The sequence below is a fragment of the Hemitrygon akajei genome, unplaced genomic scaffold (genome assembly GCF_048418815.1).
Source record: "Hemitrygon akajei unplaced genomic scaffold, sHemAka1.3 Scf000112, whole genome shotgun sequence".
Lineage (NCBI taxonomy): Eukaryota > Metazoa > Chordata > Chondrichthyes > Myliobatiformes > Dasyatidae > Hemitrygon > Hemitrygon akajei.
The window spans coordinates 501,429-521,491 of NW_027331998.1; the positions used below are offsets into that span (position 1 = coordinate 501,429).

General features: G+C 47.9%; 1 protein-coding gene across 1 annotated transcript in view; it reads right to left on the reverse strand.

Moving 5' to 3' along the window:
- Nucleotides 1-902: 902 nt before the first annotated feature.
- LOC140723404 (uncharacterized) overlaps nucleotides 903-20,063 on the reverse strand; it is a 33,051-nt gene continuing 13,890 nt past the window's right edge. Inside the window, exons 7-13 of the mRNA XM_073037980.1 lie at nucleotides 19,384-19,506; nucleotides 16,247-16,444; nucleotides 15,317-15,412; nucleotides 14,262-14,357; nucleotides 5,851-5,931; nucleotides 2,938-3,053; nucleotides 903-1,093 (exon numbers count right to left, since the gene is read on the reverse strand). Coding sequence (XP_072894081.1) covers nucleotides 1,016-1,093; nucleotides 2,938-3,053; nucleotides 5,851-5,931; nucleotides 14,262-14,357; nucleotides 15,317-15,412; nucleotides 16,247-16,444; nucleotides 19,384-19,506 — 788 coding nt within the window. The 3' untranslated portion in view covers nucleotides 903-1,015. The remainder of the gene's footprint in view (nucleotides 1,094-2,937; nucleotides 3,054-5,850; nucleotides 5,932-14,261; nucleotides 14,358-15,316; nucleotides 15,413-16,246; nucleotides 16,445-19,383; nucleotides 19,507-20,063) is intronic.

A 20,063-nucleotide genomic window follows, 5' to 3' on the forward strand; every position in this document is an offset into this window, starting at 1 on the left:
CAGTGATAAATGAATTTAACATCACAACTGAAGTAAAACAGAAATACATTCTTAATTAAAGTAACCGTGGACTATTGGAAATACAGAAACAATTACAGAGACATCCCAGGAACCTGAATGTGTCTTTCATTGCTTGGATTAAACCCATTATTACATTCAATTGATGAGAAATAATGAAAGATGAAAGAGTAATATGTTAGTGATAATAAACTTGATTCTCATTGACAGATACACAGTCTGATTGATTCTAATACCGTGCTCTGGTTCATATTTTTACTGTTATGCTGTATGTATTTCATTTAACAGTTCTGTACGAGCAGTCTGTTCTGTTTTCGGCTTGTTTGGGTTACTGTTGAAGATAAGGGATGAGGAAAAATGTGTGCCTTCCAATTAGGACGGTAGAGCCAAGGGGAGGTTTCTCTGGTGAAGGACACTGAGATTGGCCTTGAGGCTTTTGTTCGGCAGGAGGTGAAGAGAGAAGCCACTGGAGAGAACAGAACGTAGGATTCGACCCGGAGGGCACCGTGGTTCGACAGAGCCAGGGGCGAGATCAATCGGGGAACAGTGAACGTGCTGAAACTTTGAGCTCCAACTTGTGCACATTTGACTGTTTAATTAAAACGGGCCCACTTCTTTTTGGTTTTATTTACTAACCCTCTAGTTAAGATTCATGAATATAATTCCTTTAATCCTATGCAGTGTACTGTCTGTTATTTTGTGGCACTAGTTTGTAACAGGGTAGCAGATGACACAGCATCCACCGGGGTTTGGGGTGGGAGAGCCATCTCAATCTCATGAGTTTGGTGGAACAGGACAGTGTTTTCCCTAGACTCATGCAGCCAAGGAAACCGCGGGTTGCATGAATCATATTTCATTGATAATTTAATCTTGGATTCCCCACCGCCATCACACAACCCACTGAAACCTCACACTCCCCACCACAACCCATGGACACCTCACACATCGTCCATCACCCTGCGATACGTTGGACAAACACAATCTGAGATCTTCCTTCTCATTTCCTTCCCTTGTCGCGTTTGCTCTTGGACAGGTTGTGCTTGCAGGGGAGCTGTTCCCTCAGTATCTCACGTATCTGTGGACCAGGGATGTCGATGGTGAGGGACGGGTGAAGAAACACGGTTAGACCGCACTGTGTGGGGGATCAGGACAGCAGAGAGACCCTCCTCTCATCACCCACAAAATCTATCACTTACCACCAGGAGATTCCCTTCTTCACACCAAGAACTACATTCCCTATACACCAGGAAAATTCAATTCCTCAGAAATCACCATCAACCCCTCCCCAAACCCCATCCCCTCACCAGGAAAATCTGCTCCTCCAAACATCCCACAACAAGGAGCCACCTTCTCTTGGGATCAGAGCTCCAAACTGGGGACAGACCTTCCCTGAAAAGGAATCAGCTTTTCCCTCGGACCGGAGGGAAAAAAACCTTCCCCTCACACTCAGACCAGAGAATGCCGCTCACCCCCTCAAACAGGGGATTGTCCTTATCCCCTGATACCAGGAAATGACTCTCACACCCCAGTCCCTGGACAGGGAATAACCCTTACCCCAAGACCAGGAAATACCTCTCAGCCCTCTCAGATCAGGGGACTCTCCTCACCCACTGAGACTGACCAATGTACTCAGGAACAAGCCATTTAGAGGAATGGTGGAACCACGAGGGGACAATGATAACGGTAAATCTTTCGAAGTGTTGTATAATAGCGTACAATTATAGTTGTATAAAAGTGTTTTGCTATATTACAACTGATGGACTTAACGCATGTCTATCGAAAAATACCACCAAGAGGACCGGAACCTGGTCGTGGTTTGAAGACTTGCGTGCCTCAGTGTCCATGTTTGCTTGGAGTCAGGGCCTTGTGCCTTCGCTCATGGTAGGGTAGACCATGCCAAACAGATCAAAGGGTAGAGACCAGATAAGAGTGGTCTACGAGTCCTTTAGATTTGGGTGTGTAGCTCAGAGCTAAAAGCCCCGACAGGTCAAACAAATCGTAATGGAAACAGAAACAAAAGATCCAACATCAGTCAGGGACAATGGTGTGGGGTGCTGGACAGTGATGGGGGGGGGGGGGTGGTCACTGATGAGGGGAACAGGACGAGATTGTCAGTGATGAAGGGAACAAGGACGGGGGGGTCAGTGACATGGTGTCGGTGACACGGGGGGGTCAGTGACGGAGGTGTCAGTGATACGGGCACGCGGTCAGTGACGGGGTGTCGGTGATACAGGGATGTGGTCAGTGAGGGGGTTGCGGTCAGTGATACGGGGGTGTGGTCAGTGAGGGGGTTGCAGTCAGTGATACAGGGATGTGTTCAGTGAGGGGGTTGTGGTCAGTGATACGGGGGTGTGGTCAGTTACGAGGATGTCACGCACGTTGGGTGGTCTGTGACTGAGGGGTGGAGTGGTGGTCAGTGACAGTGCGTGCTGGAGAAGGTTAGTCACCGATTTGAACTGAACACTGACCGTGAAAGGGAGTCAGGGACAGTGAGGAAACTGAAAGGGACATGAACAGACTGGGGTGGAGTCGCCCGATATCCACCAGGGTGGGGGAGATGGTGTTTGTCAGCTGGTGGGGCAGTCCCCAGGCACCACACTGTTGTTGGGCATATTTAGGGCAGAGATTGATAGATTCTTGATCAGTCAGAGGGTTTGGATGATGGGACGAAAGTGCGATTTTAGTAAAATATTAGTGCAGCAGACTGATGGGCCCAATGGTTGCAATCTGTTCTTATCTCCTACATTGGGTGGTGACTGAGGACGGGGAGTCTCTGGTGGCTCAGATGTAACCATTTCAGGGTTGGGTGTTTCACCGTTCATCGGGAAGGGAGAGTCACTGATTATTGACCTGGATTGACCAAAGGCACATGAATCAGAATCTCCACCTCTGGGAATGAATGTGGACAACATCTCTCACCTGATTGAGGTAGGCCTCTCGCTCTCGGGGGTCTCCCAGGTTGTTCTGCCCAATGAACAGTACTTGGGCACTGTTGATCATCTCCTCACACTCCTCATCTGAAAGGAGCCCGTTCACTGGAAGATTGAGAGAAGTGTTCAGTCAGAGCAGATCCAGAGACAGCAGACTCACACGGTGTGATGGGTGGTTGGGCTGGAGTGTTGGTGATGGTAAGCACGGGGACCCAGGCTGACCCCAAGTTACCTTCCTGCCCATCGTTTCAGTAACCAGTCCCTCCCCCCATCCACCACCAGGCTCTCTGTGTAAGCACGGGGACCCAGGCTGACCCCAGGTTCCCCTCCTGCCCATCGTTCCAGTAACCAGTCTCTCCCCCATCCACCACCAGCCTCTCTGTGTAAGCACGGGGACCCAGGCTGACCCCAGGTTCCCCTCCTGCCCATCGTTCCAGTAACCAGTCTCTCCCCCATCCACCACCAGCCTCTCTGTGTAAGCACGGGGACCCAGGCTGACCCCAGGTTCCCCTCCTGCCCATCGTTCCAGTAACCAGTCCCTCCCCCATCCACCACCAGCCTCTCTGTGTAAGCACGGGGACCCAGGCTGACCCCAGGTTCCCCTCCTGCCCATCGTTCCAGTAACCAGTCCCTCCCCCATCCACCACCAGCCTCTCTGTGTAAGCACGGGGAACCAGGCTGACCCCAGGTTCCCCTCCTGCCCATCGTTCCAGTAACCAGTCCCTCCTCCATCCACCACCAGCCTCTCTGTGTAAGCACGGGGACCCAGGCTGACCCCAGGTTCCCCTCCTGCCCATCGTTCCAGTAACCAGTCTCTCCCCCCCATCCACCACCAGCCTCTCTGTGTAAGCACGGGGACCCAGGCTGACCCCAGGTTCCCCTCCTGCCCATCGTTCCAGTAACCAGTCCCTCCCCCATCCACCACCAGACTCTCTGTGTAAGCACGGGGACCCAGGCTGATCCCAGGTTCCCCTCCTGCCCATCGTTCCAGTAACCAGTCCCTCCCCCATCCACCATCAGACTCTCTGTGTAAGCACGGGGACCCAGGCTGATCCCAGGTTCCCCTCCTGCCCATCGTTCCAGTAACCAGTCCCTCCCCCATCCACCACCAGCCTCTCTGTGTAAGCACGGGGACCCAGGCTGACCCCAGGTTCCCCTCCTGCCCATCGTTCCAGTAACCAGTCTCTCCCCCATCCACCACCAGCCTCTCTGTGTAAGCACGGGGACCCAGGCTGACCCCAGGTTCCCCTCCTGCCCATCGGTCCAGTAACCAGTCTCTCCCCCATCCACCACCAGCCTCTCTGTGTAAGCACGGGGACTTAGGCTGACCCCAAGGGGTAAAACTAACCACATCTAGTGGAATGGATTGAAGAGAAATTTGACCCGAAGTCCTCATTGAAAGTTGGATATTGTGGGGGGGCTTCGGCTCTCAGAGGGAGTGTAATGACATCTAGAGAGGGATCTAGATCTTTGGGTGTTACAGCACTACAGTACAGAAACAGGCCCTTCAGCCCATCTAGTCCTTGCCAAACTATTATTCTGCTTCGTCCCATCTACCAGCACCGGGACTGTGTCCCTCCAAATCCCTCCCATCCATGTACTTATCCAAACTTGTGTTACATGTTGAAATCAAACCCAGATCCACCACTTCTGCTGGCAGCTCGTTGTACACTCTCACTACCCTCCGAGTGAAGAATGTCCCATTCAGGCTTCCCTCAAGTATTTCACCTTTCACCCTTAACCCATGAACTCTAGTTCCAGTCCCACCCAACCTCAGTGGAAAAAGATTGTTTGCATTTACCCTGTCTGTACCCCTCACAATTTTGTATATCTCTATCAAATCTCCCCTCTGTCTCCTACATCCCCGGAATAAACTCCTAACCTATCCAACCTTTCCCCAAAACTCTAGTCCTCAAGTCTTGGCTACATCCCTGTAAATTTTCTCTGCTCTCTTTCAATCTCATTGATATCTTTCCTGTAGGTAGGTGACCAGAACTGCATACAATCTCCAAATTAATCCTCAACAACGTCTTATACAACTTCAGCATAGCATCTCAACACTTGCAGTCAGTACTTTTATTTATGAAGGCCAATGTGCCAAAAGCTCACTTTACAACCCTATCTACCTGTGGCACCACTTTCAAAGTGTTATGGATCTGTATTCCCAGATTCCTCTGTTCTACCGCACCGTTCCCTGTGTGAGTCTGAACCTGCTTTACATTCCCAAAGTGCGATCATGCTTGTCTGCATTAAATTCCATCTGCCATTTCCCCAGCTCATCCAGATCCTGCTGCAGATATTGATAGCCTTCCTCACGCCCACTATGCCCCCAGTGTTGGTGTCTTCCACACACTGGCCGAGTCAGTTTACCTTGGTCTCATACAGAACAGAGAACAGTACAGCACAGGAACAGGCCATTCGGCCCACAATGTTGTGCTGGACCAGCTAAAAAGTAAATCAAAAACACACAAAATCCAATCCCTCCTTCCCACACAATGTCCAAATCCCTCCATCTTCCTCACATCCATCTGTCAATCTAAATGTCCCCTAAAAGCCTCTAACATATTTGCCTCTACCACTATACCAGACAGTGCATTCCAGGCATCCACCATTCTGAGTAAAAAAACGTTACCCCTCACATCCCCTTGAATCTACCCCCTCTTGCTTTCAATGCATGCACTCTGGTATCAGATATTTCTGCCCTGGGAAACACCAAGACAGAGTAAGGACTCCTCCCGCACCCCCCCCCCCCCCCACCCCCCGGGCTGAAAGTGGTGGGGTTTGGGAGAGGGGAATGCCAGTCGCTCCATGCAGTCTCCAATCACCCAAAGGCCAGATGCATCAGAAAGGGTCCCTGTGATAAGGAGTACCTGACGGTCCCCTATCAGAACTCAGTGGTTACCTGGGACCATCTCAGAGGCTTCACATGTGGCATCCGTCGGCTTCTCCTGCCCGGCGTCGGGGCTTGTCCTCCTATCCGGATCTGGGACGAGAGAAGGTCCAGGTGAGAAATGGAGTTTTGAGGATAGGTCCAGGGCTGAGACTGATTCTTCCTGCTACGTCCACACACCAGCCAGTTCTGTTCTTCTACCACACTCCCCCAGTCTCTCCACCAGGCTCAGTTCCATCGCTCTGACACACTCCACACACAGACTCCTTCCCAATTCCCCCATCTGCTCATCCCCAACCTCCTCCGTCATTCAGAAGGACAGGCTCGTAGGCAGAGGAAGTGGAGTGGCTCTCTTGGTAAAAACTAAAATCAAATCTTTAGAAACAGGTGAATAATATTGGAAGATGGTGAATCCTTGTGGGTTGAGTTTAGGAAATGCAAGGATAAAAAGACCCTGCTGGGAGTTATATACAGGATTCTCAACAGTAGCCAGGATGTGGGGTAGAATTTACAACAGGAGATAGAAAAGGCAGGAAAAAAGAGCAAAGTTACGATAGTCATGGGGGATTTCAATATGCAGCAGATTAGGAAACTCAGATTGGTGCTGGATTCCAAGAGAAGGCATGAGAGTGGAGCTCGCCAAAGTTGATTGAAAGGGAATACTAGCAGGGATGACAGTAGAACAGCAATGGTTGGAATTTCTGGAGCAATTCAGAAGGTGCAGGATAGATAAATCCCAAAGAAAAAGTAGTCTTTTAAATGGAGGATGATGCAACTATGATGACAAGGGAAGTCAAAGTCAGCATAAAAGCAAAACAGAGGGTACATAATAGAGCAAGAATTAGTGGGAGGTTAGAGGATTAAGAAGCTCTTAAAAACCAATAGCAGGTGACTGAAAAAACAATATGCAGAGAAAAGATGAAATATGAAAGTAAGCCAGCCAATAATATAAAAGAGAATGCAAAAAAGTTTTTTCAGATATATCAAGAGTAAAAGAGAGGTGATAGTAGATATCGGATCGATGGAAAATGATACTGGAGAAGTAGTAATGGGGGGCAAAAAATGGTGGATAAATTTAGTAAATGTCTTCAAGTTTACGTTCTAGTTCAGTTTATTGTCATTCAACAGTACACATTTAGCACCAAACAAAACACAGTACATATAAAACACACACATCATAGAGCCATAGAACATTACAGCACAGAAACAGGCCTTTTGGCCCTTCTTGGCTGTGCCGAACCATTTTTCTGCCTAGTCCCACTGACCTGCACCTGGACCATATCCCTCCATTCAACTCTCATCCATGTACCTGTCCAAGTTTTTCTTAAATGTTAAAAGTGAGCCCGCATTTACCACTTCGTCTGGCAACTCATTCCACACTCCCACCACTCTCTGTGTGAAGAAGCCCCCACCCAATGTTTCCCTTTAAACTTTCACCCCTTCATCCCATGTCCTCTGTTTTTTTCTCCCCTAGCCTCAGTGGAAAAAGCCTGCTTGCATTCACTCTATCGATACCCATCATAATTTTATATACCTCTATCAAATCTCTCCTCATTCTTCTACACTCCAGGGAATAAAGTCCTAACCTATTCAACCTTTCCCTGTAACTCAGTTTCTCAAGTCCTGGCAACATCCTTGTAAACCTTCTCTGCACTCTTTCAACCTTATTAATATCCTTCCTGTAATTCGGTGACCAAAACTGCACACAATACTCCTAATTCTTCCTCACCAATGTCTTATACAACCTCACCATTACATTCCAACTCTTACACTCAATACTTTGATTAATAAAGGCCAACGTACCAGAAGCTCTCTTTAATATCCTATCTACCTGTGACGCCACTTTTAGGGTATTTTGTATCTGTATTCCCAGATCCCTCTGTTCTACTGCACGCCTCAGTCCCCTACCATTTACCTTGTATGTTCTACCTTGGTTTTTCCTTCCAAAATGCAATACCTCACACTTGTCTGTATTAAACTCCATCTGCCATTTTTTAGCCCATTTTTCCAGCTGGTCCAAATACAAGCTTTGAAAACCTCGCTCACTGTCCACTACACCTCCAATCTTTGTATCATCAGCAAATTTGCTGATCCAATTTACCACATTATCATCCAGATCATTGATATAGATGACAAATAACAAAGAAACCAGCACTGATCCCTGTGGCACACCACTAGTCACAGGCCTCCACTCAGAGTAGCAATCCTCCACTACCACTCTCTGGCTTCTTCCATTGAGCCAATGTCTAATCCAATTTACTACCTCACCATGTATACCTAGTGACTGAATCTTCCTAACTAACCTCCCATGTGGGACCTTGTAAAAAGGCCTTACTGACGTCCATGTAGACAACATCCACTGCCTTCCCTTCATCCACTTTCCTGGTTACCAACTTGAAAAACTCCAATAGATTTGTTAAACATGACCTACCACGCACAAAGCTGTGTTGACTCTCCCTAATAAGTCCTTGTCCATCCAAATACTTGTAGATCCTATCTCTTAGTACTCCTTCCAATAATTTACCTACTACCGACGTCAAACTTACCGGCCTATAATTTCCCAGATTACTTTTAGAGCCTTTTTTAAACAACGGAACAACATGAGCTATCCTCCTCCGGCACCTCACCCATTGATACCGACATTTTAAATATATCTGCCAGGGCCCCTGCAATTTCAACACTAGTCTCCCTCAAGGTCCAAGGGATTTAATCTGTCAGGTCCTGGAGATTTATCTACTCCGATTTGCCTCAAGATAGCAAGCACCTCCTCCTCTTCGATCTGTATAGGTTCCATGACCATCCATGCCTTATTTCCATTGACTCTATGCCAGTTTCCTTAGTAAATACAGACGCAAAAAAAAGCTTCTAAGATCTCCCCCATTTCTTTTGGTTCCATACATAGCCGACCACTCTGATCTTCAAGAGGACCAATTTTATCCCTTATTATTCTTTTGCTCTTAATATACCTCTAGAAGCTCTTTGGATTATCCTTCACCTTGACTGCCAAAGCTACCTCATGTCTTCTTTTAGCCCTCCTGATTTCTTTCTTAAGTATTTTTTTGCACTTTTTATACTCCTCAAGTACCTTATTTGCTCCCTGTTTCCGATACATGTCACACATCTCTCTTCTTCTTTATCAGAGTTCTAATATCCCTAGAGAACCAAGGTTCCTTATTCTTATTCACTTTGCCTTTCATCCTGACAGGAACATACACTCTCAAAATTTCTCCTTTGAAGGCCTCCCACTTCCCAACGACATCCTTGCCAGAGAACAACCTGTCCCAATCTACGCTTTTTAGATCCTTTCTCATTTCTTCAAATTTGGCCTTTTTCCAGTTTAGAACCTCAACCCGAGGACCAGATCTACCTTTATCCATGATCAAGTTGAAACTAATGGTGTTATGATCACTGGAACCAAAGCGTTCCCCTATACATACTTCCGTTACCTGTCCTAACTCGTTTCCTAATAGGTGATCTAGTATTGCACCCTCTCTAGTTGGTAACTCTATATATTGATTGAGAAAACTTCACTGAACACATTTTTCAAACTCTAACCCATCTAGACCTTTAACAATATGGGAGTCCCAATCAATATGAGGAAAATTAAAATCCCCTACTATCACAACTTATGTTTCCTGCAGTTGTCTGCCATCTCTCTGCAGATTTGCTCCTCCAATTCTCGCTGACTATTGGGTGGTCTATAATACAAATTAATATACAACACACACAAAATTGTATATTTTGCCAATACACATTGCTCCAACACACATTGGAGCGTAGAAGGTTGAGGGGGGATTTGATCGAGGTATTTAAAATGTTGAGAGGGATAGATAGAGTTGACGTGAATAGGCTGTTTCCATTGAGAGTAGGGGAGATTCAAACGAGAGGACATGATTTGAGAGTTAGGGGGCAAAAGTTTAAGGGAAACACGAGGGGGTATTTCTTTACTCAGAGAGTGATAGCTGTGTGGAATGAGCTTCCTGTAGAAGTAGTAGAGGCCAGTTCAGTTGTGTCATTTAAGGTAAAATTGGATAGGTATATGGATAGGAAAGGAGTGGAGGGTTATGGGCTGAGTGCGGGTAGGTGGGACTAGGTGAGATTAAGAGTTCGGCACGGACTAGGAGGGCCGGAATGGCCTGTTTCCGTGCTGTGATTGTTATATGGTTATATGGTTATAAAATGCTGGTGGAACACAGCAGGCCAGGCAGCATCCACAAGGAGAAGCACTGTCGACGTTTCGGGCCGAGACCTTTCATCGGGACTAACTGAAAGGAAAGATAGTAAGAGATTTGAAAGTAGTGGGGGGAGGGGGAAATGCGAATTGATAAGAGAAGACCGGAGGGGGTGGGATGAAGATGAGAGCTGAAAAGGTGATTGGCAAAAGGGATACTGAGCTGGAGAAGGGAGAGGATCATGGGACGGGATCGTGATCGGGATCGTCCCATGACCCTTTCCCTTCTCCAGCTCTGTATCACTTTCGCCAATCACCTTTCCAGCTCTTAGCTTCATCCCACCCCCTCCGGTCTACTCCTATCATTTCGCATTTCCCCCTCCCTCCACTACTTTCAAATCTCTTACTATCTTTCCTTTCAGTTAGTCCTGATGAAGGGTCTCGGCCCGAAACATCGACTGTGCTTCTCCTTATAGATGCTGCCTGGCCTGCTGCGTTCCACCAGCATTTTGTGTGTGTCGTTTAAATTTCCAGCATCTGCAGATTTCCTCGTGTTTGCTATACAAATTAATATCACCACTTGTAAATTCATAAATAATAAGGGGCATTTGCGACACAGGTTAAAAAGTAGACAGCATCATGCTTCAAGTGTGATTTGGCCTGGTAGGAGGCTGGGAGTTCAGTGTCTGACAGCCTGGGGGAAGAAGCTATTTTCCATCCTAACGGTTCTTGCGTCAGTCTTTACGATGGAAGAAACCAGTCATACACCAGAAATTGGAGAGTGTCTCGGGGTAGAAGTAAGTGAACTTGCTAATACTAAGGAGAAGGTGTTTGGGAAGCTGAAAGGGCTGAAGGTAGGTAAGTCACCTGAACCAGATGGACTGCACTCCAGGGCTTTGCAAGAGCTGAAGGCATTAGTAGAGGAATTGGAAAGCGTCACAGGGTAGAAGTGAGTGTAGTTGCTCATACTAAGGAAAAGGTTCTTTTAGAAGTTGAAAGTTCTGAAAGTCGGACCAGATGGACTACACCCCAGTGTTCTGAATGAGGTAGGTGAAAAGATTCTGGAAGCAGTGGTCCCCCATAACCTTTCAACTAATTTAGATTCTGGAATGGTTCCGGAGGACTGGAAAATTGTAAATGTTACTCCACTCTTTAAGAAGGGAAGGAGGCAAAAGAGAGGAAATTATAGGCCAGGTAGCCTGACTTCATTGTCAGGGAAAATGTTGGAGTCCATGATTAAAAATGAGGTCTCAGGATACTTGGAGGCACATGATAAAATAGGCCATAGTCAGCATCGTTTCTGTTGGAATTCTTTGAGGAAATAACAAGCAGGATAGACAAATGAGAATTAGTGGATGTTGTGTATTTGGATCTTCAGAAGACCTTTGACAAGTTGCTGCACATGATGCCACTAAACAAGAGCCCATGATAGTACAGGAAAGATACGAGCATACTGTAGTTAGAAGATTGGCTGACTGACAGAAGGAAAGAGTGGGATTAAAGGCCTTTTCTGGTTGGCTGTCGATGACTGCTGGTGTTCCATAGGGTTCGATATTGGGACGGCTTCTCTACAAGCCATGTACCTGTTCTCTATCTGCATTCTATTCTTAGTTTCGTGTTTATTATGGTAACTAGTCACATGAGTGGGGATGGGGTAAAAGTGAAGGGAATAAGTTCCGCCTGCATGGTTTGTTCATTGCAGTTTGTCGCATCTTTTGTTGATCACTCGATAAAGCTCAATCACGCTGAGCTTACACTTAGGTACACTTAAGTTTAATCGCCTCAAGACTGCATGTTTGCTAATTGCTAATAAAGGATTGAATACACATCCTCAACATTTGGAGCAATAATTATTGGAGTGAGGATGTGTCATGGAAGTATAACAAATGTGTAGGGTCACTGGCAGCAGCAATTGCTTTCGATTTGGTTTGATTTGGCTGTGACAACTCCTTTCCACATTATATGTCAATGCTATGGATGACAGAATAGATGGCTTCGTGGTCAAGAGCGTTTATCGGACCCTTATTTGAGAAAGGATGTGCTGGCATTGCAGGTGGTCCAGAGGAGGTTGATGAGAATGATCCCGGGATTGAAAAGGTAAAAGTATTAGGAGTGTTTGGTGGCTCTGGGCCTGTACTCACTGGAGTTTAGAAGAATGAGGGGGGATCTCATTGTATGAGGAGTGTTTGATGTCTCTGGGTCTGTACTCGCTGGAGTTTAGAAGAATGAGGGGGGATCTCATTGTATGAGGAGTGTTTGATGTCCCAGGGCCTGTACTCACTGGAGGTTAGAAGAATGAGGGAGGATCCCATTGTATGAGGAGTGTTTGATGTCTCTGGGCCTGTACTCACTGGAGTTTAGAAGAATGAGGGGGGATCTCATTGTATGAGGAGTGTTTGATGTCTCTGGGCCTGTACTCACTGGAGTTTAGAAGAATGAGGGGGGATCTCATTGTATGAGGAGTGTTTGATGTCTCTGGGCCTGTACTCACTGGAGTTTAGAAGAATGAGGGGGGGATCTCATTGTATGAGGAGTGTCTGATGTCTCTGGGCCTGTACTCGCTGGAGTTTAGAAGAATGAGGGGGGATCTCATTGTATGAGGAGTGTTTGATGTCCCAGGGCCTGTACTCACTGGAGGTTAGAAGAATGAGGGAGGATCCCATTGTATGAGGAGTGTTTGATGTCTCTGGGCCTGTACTCACTGGAGTTTAGAAGAATGAGGGGGGATCTCATTGTATGAGGAGTGTTTGATGTCTCTGGGCCTGTACTCACTGGAGTTTAGAAGAATGAGGGGGATCTCATTGTATGAGGAGTGTTTGATGTCCCAGGGCCTGTACTCACTGGAGTTTAGAAGAATGAGGGGGGATCTCATTGTATGAGGAGTGTTTGATGTCTCTGGGCCTGTACTCACTGGAGTTTAGAAGAATGAGGGGGGATCTCATTGTATGAGGAGTGTTTGATGTCTCTGGGCCTGTACTCACTGGAGTTTAGAGAATGAGTGCAGGTCTCATTGAAGCCTATCGAATACTGAAAGATCGATATAGAGTGGACATGGAGACAATGTTTTCTATAGTGGGGGAGTCTGGGACCAGAGTGGGCACCGCCTCAGAATAGAAGGACGTTCCTTTAGAACACAAGTGAGCAGGAATTTTATTACCAAAGAGTGGTGAATCTATGGAATTTATTGCCACAGGCGGCTGTGGAGGCCAAGTCATTGGGTTCTTGGTCAGTAAAGGCATCAAAAGTTACAGAAGGCAGGAGAACGGAGACGAGAGGAATAGTAAATGCAATGTGATGGAATGGCGGAGCAGACCCAATGGACTGAATGGCCTAATGCTGCTCATGGATCTGATGGTCTTTTCCCTTTCCATTTGTGTCCATCTCCCCACTTTCGGAAAAGGGACCTCAATGCACGACTAAGAATTGTCCAGACAGGGGACGAGCCACTGACACCGATGATCCCCACCCCACGGGAAACCACATCCAACAGGGGAGACGATGCACGACTGAGAATTGTCCAGACAGGGGACGAGCCACTGACACTGATGATCCCCACCCCACGGGAAACCACATCCAACAGGGGAGACGATGCACGACTGAGAATTGTCCAGACAGGGGACGAGCCACTGACACCGATGATCCCCACCCCACGGGAAACCACATCCAACAGGGGAGACGATGCACGACTGAGAATTGTCCAGACAGGGGACGAGCCACTGACACCGGTGATCCCCACCCCACGGGAAATCACATCCAACAGAGGAGACGATGCAGGACTGAGAATTGTCCAGACAGGGGACGAGCCACTGACACCGGTGCTCCCCACCCCACGGGAAACTACATCCAACAGGGGAGGCGATAGACACGAGCTACAAGGACATCCAGTGAGAGAGGTTGTCCTTTCCCCACAGAAACAAGGTCTTGGTACCTGAGGATGTATCTCCTGCTGGGACAGGGGGCAGTTCCCGGCTGAGTTCACCAGTAGATGATCCTTTGGCTTGTTCCTCTGTGGAATTCCAGTGAACTGGAATAACGGACCACAGACGTGGGAGGGAGATGGAGAGGAGACACCAAACCTGGTGATCAATCCGGGACAGAGGGGGAGAAACCAAAACCATTTGGTGTGCCTTCACCGATTCGCTCTCTCAAACCTCCGTCACTCCACGTGACTCCCCTCAGTGGGAGTGAGGAGGAATTTCCAGGACTGAAACCGAGGAGAATCATTCCCTTTGGTGAACCCAACGATGGATACCTGAGCTTGCAGACCCTGCTGGGGTGGTGGACAAACCTGGACCAGGTCCTTCAGTCGCAGACCCCTGGGGTTCCTGAGTTGTGTCCGACTGGGAATCTGCAAAGAGAGAAACAGGGTGGGTGGGGACAGGCGAGCAGCGGATCAGGGTGGAGAGAGTAAATGAGATGGGGAGTGGTCATCATGAACAGAAACATCTATAATCTACCAGTGTGAAACTGGTCAAACCTCTGGATCAGACACAACATAATCCTCTCAGGCACTACGCACCTCCCTCTTCACTCAATCCTCTCCTCTCAACTCAGTGCCCATTCCTCACTTCTCCCCCCACTCATCCCTCGCTCCTCCATCTCCCACCCTTCCTCACCCTACAACGATCTTTCTCATCCACTTAAATCCTCTCACCCAGCAAACCGCTCCTCTTCGTCCTTGTTCTCTGACAACATCATCATCATGTGTTGTACGACATGGATGACCAAGATCTATCGATGACCATGATTGTTCCTGATTGACCATAACAGAAGCAGTTTGCTATTGCCTTCTACTTGGCAATATCTTTAGAAAATGGCTGCTCCAGCCATTATCAATACTCTTCAGAGATTGTCAGTCTGGTGTCAGTGGTTGCAGACCCGGGGCATGTGATATGCACCAGCTGTTCAACAACCAGCCAGTACCTGCTCCCATGCCTTCCCGTGACCCTGATCGGGTAGATGGGGAGCAGGTAAGGAGGGTTGCTACACTTCAGCCACACTTGACTAGCAGGGTAACAGAAGGAAGGAGCACCTTACACCTCCTTTGGTAGAGATGTATCTCCACCCCACCAGTTCCCTGCCATCTTATAGCAACCAACCCCGTGGACTGTTCACCACAACAACGCTCACTGCCTTTGGAGAGACGGTGGATGTTGGTGGAATTTGATGCAAGATGGAGAGAAGGATCAGCTGAACAATCACTATCACCTCACCAGGACACACATCCAGCAGGTGAGTCAGTCTATGAGAGGTTCGATGTCACAGAGCGAGAAACTGAAAAACCCCAATGGACATGAGACCTGATACCTGAGGATCTCTCTCCTGCTGAGACAGAGGATGGTGATGGGGTGGGTTGTCCTGTAGACGATCCATCGGGCTGATCCATTGTGGAAACCTCCAGGTCTGGAACAAAGTAACAGTGACATGGGAGAGTGACAGAGGTTAAACAGGGACAATAATTCATAAAGATGAGAGATTCTGCAGATGCTGAAAATCCAGAGCAACACACACAAAATGCTGGAAGAACTCAGCAGGTCAGGCTGCATCTCTGGAGGGGAATAAACAGTGAATGTTTTGGGCTGAGACCCTTCATCCGCACTGGAGAGGAAGGGAGAAGAAGCCAGAATAAAGAGGTGGGGAGGAGTACAGCTGGCAGGTGATAGGTGAAGCCAGGTGAGTGGGAAGGTGGGTGGGTGAGGGAGGGGGTGATTTGAGAAGTTGGGAGGTGATATGTGGAAGAGGTAAAGGGCTGAAGGAGGACTAATCCAATTGGAGACAACAGAATAAAGCAATGAAGGAGGGGGACCAGAGGGAGGTGATGGGCAGGTGAGAAGAACAGAGTGGGAATGGATAAAGAGAGAAGTGGAAAGGGGGAGAAATTACTGGAAGTTAGAGAAATCAATGTTCATGCTGTCAGTTTGGACACGACCCAGACACAGTATGAGGTGTTGCCCCTCCAATCAAAGTTTGACCTCACACTGTCAGTGGCGGAGGCCTTGGACAGACACGTGGGAACGGGAATGGGAAGTCGAATTGAAATGGGTAGCCACTGGGACAACAATTTGAAAAGGCGGTCTCTGATCTGAAGAGATACCAAAACCATCCAGTCCCTGTTCAGCAACTCTCCCTCGTGAATGTCTGTGACCAGTCACTACTCTCAGTCAAAGCCCAGATGAATAGAGGATTACAGAAAGGAAAGATCGTTTCCTTCAATGACCCCCTCCCCAATGCAGATACCTGAGTTCACAGACCCTGGTGGGGTTGTGGTTAAACCCGGTCCAGATTCTCCAGTTGCTGATCTCTGGGGTTCCTGAGTTGTGTCCAACTGGGAATCTGTACGTAAGCTCGAAGACCCTGCTGGGGTGGTGGTCAAATCCAGTCCAGGTTGATCTGTCACTGATCCCTGGGGTTCCCGAGTCGTGTCTGACTGGGAATCTGTGATAAGAAGATATACAAAGGAAGGGTAAAGTAGTAACAAGTTTTACCTTCGATCAGGAAGGAATTCAATGGTAGGAACAGGAGGCTCTAGTCCAGGTCAAATCTTTCCTCTGAAATACACACACTCCCCCCGCTTGGCTCTTTAATTCCTCTCCTCACATCTCCTTCTCTCGGCATTCACTCTGTCTGCATCACTCTCTTTACAGTCTCTCCCTCCCTCCCTCCAGTTGGAAAATCACTCTCACTGATCTCTCTGCCCAACTCTCCTCACACAGTCATCACTCGCCTCATTCCTCCCACTCCAGCATCCCACCTCTCTCTCCATCCCTCTCTCCTGTGTGTTTTCACCCATTTCCTTCTGTCCACGTACTGAATTACTCAAATCCCACTCCGGTCATTTCTATGTCTCATCAGTCACCGTGTAACTCCTCACAGTCATTCCTCCCTTCCTCTCTGTGACCATCCTCCCCTCTCAGCTCCATCACTCCTCCCCTCCCTCCTGTGTCACTCAGTCACTCCACCCCTCTTTGTTCAATCCTCCCACCCCACTCTCTCCAACCCCCAACAGAGCCTCATCCCTCACGACTCACCAAACGCAACCAAACAGACAGGAGAGAGGAACCACTGACTCCATCATTCACACCCCTACCCACAATGCACTGTACATCCAGTAGGTGAACTGGTCCATGGGAGGTTCAACCTCACAGAGTGACAGAGACTGAATGAACACAGACCGACATGAGACTTGGTACCTGAGGATGTGTCTCCTGCTGGGACAGAGGACAGTTCCTGGGTGTGCTCTCCAGTTGATAACTCTTTAGGCTGTTCCCATGAGTAAGTTTTCAGATCGGGAATAAAGGAACAGGGACACAGGAATGCGTCCAACCCTCCTGGCACACTGAAGTCCCTGCTAAATTGCTCAGCAATACCCTGACCCTCCTCGTGCCCCCGATGCCCAGGGCCAGCACTCACTCAGTCACATTGCTAACATCTGGTGTACTCTAATGGTCAATCTGCCAACATCCTCTCCCATATCAGGACCTGCTGAGTGTCCTCTGATGTTCAGTCTCCCTGCTGGAATCGCCTCTGAAAGATGATGACCCAAGAAGGCATCCGTCATTAAGGACTCTCACCACCCAGGACACACCCACCCTCCTCTCGTTGCTACCATCAGGGAGGGGGTACAGGAGCCTGAAGACACAAACTCAACACTTTTAGAAGTTTCTTCCCTTACATCAGATTTCTGGACGATCCATGAACTCTTGAATACGACCTCACTATTCCTCCTTTTGCACTAGTTATTTATTTTTTTGATTGGAACGTACAGGAATTTTTTTTATGTCTTGCACTGTACTGCTGCCAAAAAACAACAGATTTCACAAGAGACGTTAGTGATAATAATCCTGATTCTGATCCTGAATCTCTGACCACTGACCATAAATCAATGTCCTCTAGTTATATTCACCCTGATCAGTGGTAATATTCCCAGCAGGACATCCCACACCAGCAGCTTCAGGAACATTTATCACCCACAACCATCAGACTCCTGACCGGCGTGGATAACTTCACTCACATCAACTCTGAACTGATTCCACAACCTACAGACTCACTTTCAAGGAATCCACAACTCATCATCTCAGTATTATTTAATATTTTATTTGCACAATTTGCTTTCTTTTGCATGTTGGTTGTTTGTCAGTCTTTGTTTTTGTATAGTTTTTCATAAATTCTGCTGTATTTCTTTATTTTCCTGTAAATGACTGCAATAAAATGAATCTCAGTGTAGTGTATGGTGACAAATAAGTACTTGGATAATAAATCTTACTTTGACTCTGAGTCGACCCTATCTGTACCCCTCGTAATCTTCTACACATTTTTATATATCCTCAGAATCAGAATCAGACCAATTATCACTACTGGGCATCACTGGAAATCCAATTTTTTACAGCAACAATGCAGTGGAAAACTTGAATTTCCTTTAAATTTGTTAAAAATATTTACTCATTTATTGGAAGGTACAGCAGGGTAATGGGTCCTTTCGGCCCAACAAGTCTGTGCTGTCCTATTACACCCATGTGGGCAAACATTGTGCAAAAGACAACAAACTGTGCAAATACAAAAAAAATTACAGTAATATATGAATAAACAATAAGTATCGGGAACATGAGGTGAAAAGCCCTTGGAAGTGAGTCCATAGGTTATGGGAACAGTTCAGTAATGGGGTGAGTGTTGAGTGAAGATTACCCCTCTGGTTCAAGAGCCTGATGTCTGAGGGGTAATAACTGTCCCTGACCCTGGTGGTGTGGGTCCTGAGGCTCCTGTACCTTCTTCCTGATGGCAACAACATGAAGAGAGCATGTCCTGGGTGGTGGAGGTTCTGATTATGAATGCTGACAACGCTCCATGTCGATATGCTCAATGGTGGGGAGGGCTTTATCCGTGATGGACTGGGCCATCAATTATTTACAGATTCAGCACCGTAACCGGCCCAACGAGCCCCACCACCCATGTGACCAATTAACCTACTAACCCAGACGTCTCTGTAATGTGGGAGGAAACCGACACAGTCACAGGGAGAGTGTACAATCCCCTTACAGACAGCGGTGGTAACAATTAAACAAATAGTGAAAATATCCTGCCTGAACGTCACTCCAAACCTCACCCCCCGGACACTTTCATTTCCCCCACCCCTGAGCACCAGGTCTCAGCCCCCCTGCTCTGTCACTGAGCCAACTCCACATGTCTTCCAGACCAGCTTCCATCCAAGGCAGGTCATTCCCGATGAGTGAATCACCCTTTCCGGAGAGCTCATGTACTCCTGAGATTGTCAGTGGGGATAGAACGGACTCCATCGTTCACATCCCACTGAGAGACACAGATAACGACTGAATCAGCTCACGAGAGCCTGTAGACCACAGAGTTGTGGAATGACCCACCTTCCCCACTGTCACAGGACTTGCTACCTGAGGATGTGTCTCCCGATGGGACAGAGGGTGGTTCCTGGGTGGCCCCTCCAGTCGATGACCCTTTGACCTGCTCCCTTGGAGAAATCCCCAGGTCTAGGATAAAGGAACAGAAACGTGGGAGACAGAATATCACCAGAACATCGTACCTCTCTCCCGCCACTGAATCTCACCTAAAATCTTCATCACTACGGGTGACTCCCGTCGTTCGCAGTCGGGATGAAATTCTGGGACTGACCACAGGGATCAGCGTTCCCTTCGATGATTCCCACCACCAAATTCTGAGCTGTGGACTGTCCAGCATCCATTGTCTCTCCCCCCCACCACCCCCACAACTGTCTACAGTCCCTCTCAGCATCCCTCCTTCCTCCAGTCCCCATCTCATGCCCCAGAACTCTCTCCCATCCACAGCCACAATCTCCCTCCATTGTCCTCATTCCTCCTCCCTCCCCTCTCCCTCCCCACCACTCTCCATCCTCTCCACTTTCCCACTTCCCTTCACTCCAGTCATTCCCCTCTGACCCCTCCACTCTCCTCAATGTGCCCTCCCCTCTTCCCCCCAACAACCTTCACATGGTCCATATGTGTGACAGGGCAGCCCGGGAGTCTCAGGTCACCTTATTGTAGGAAGGATGTGGAAGCTTTAGAGAGAG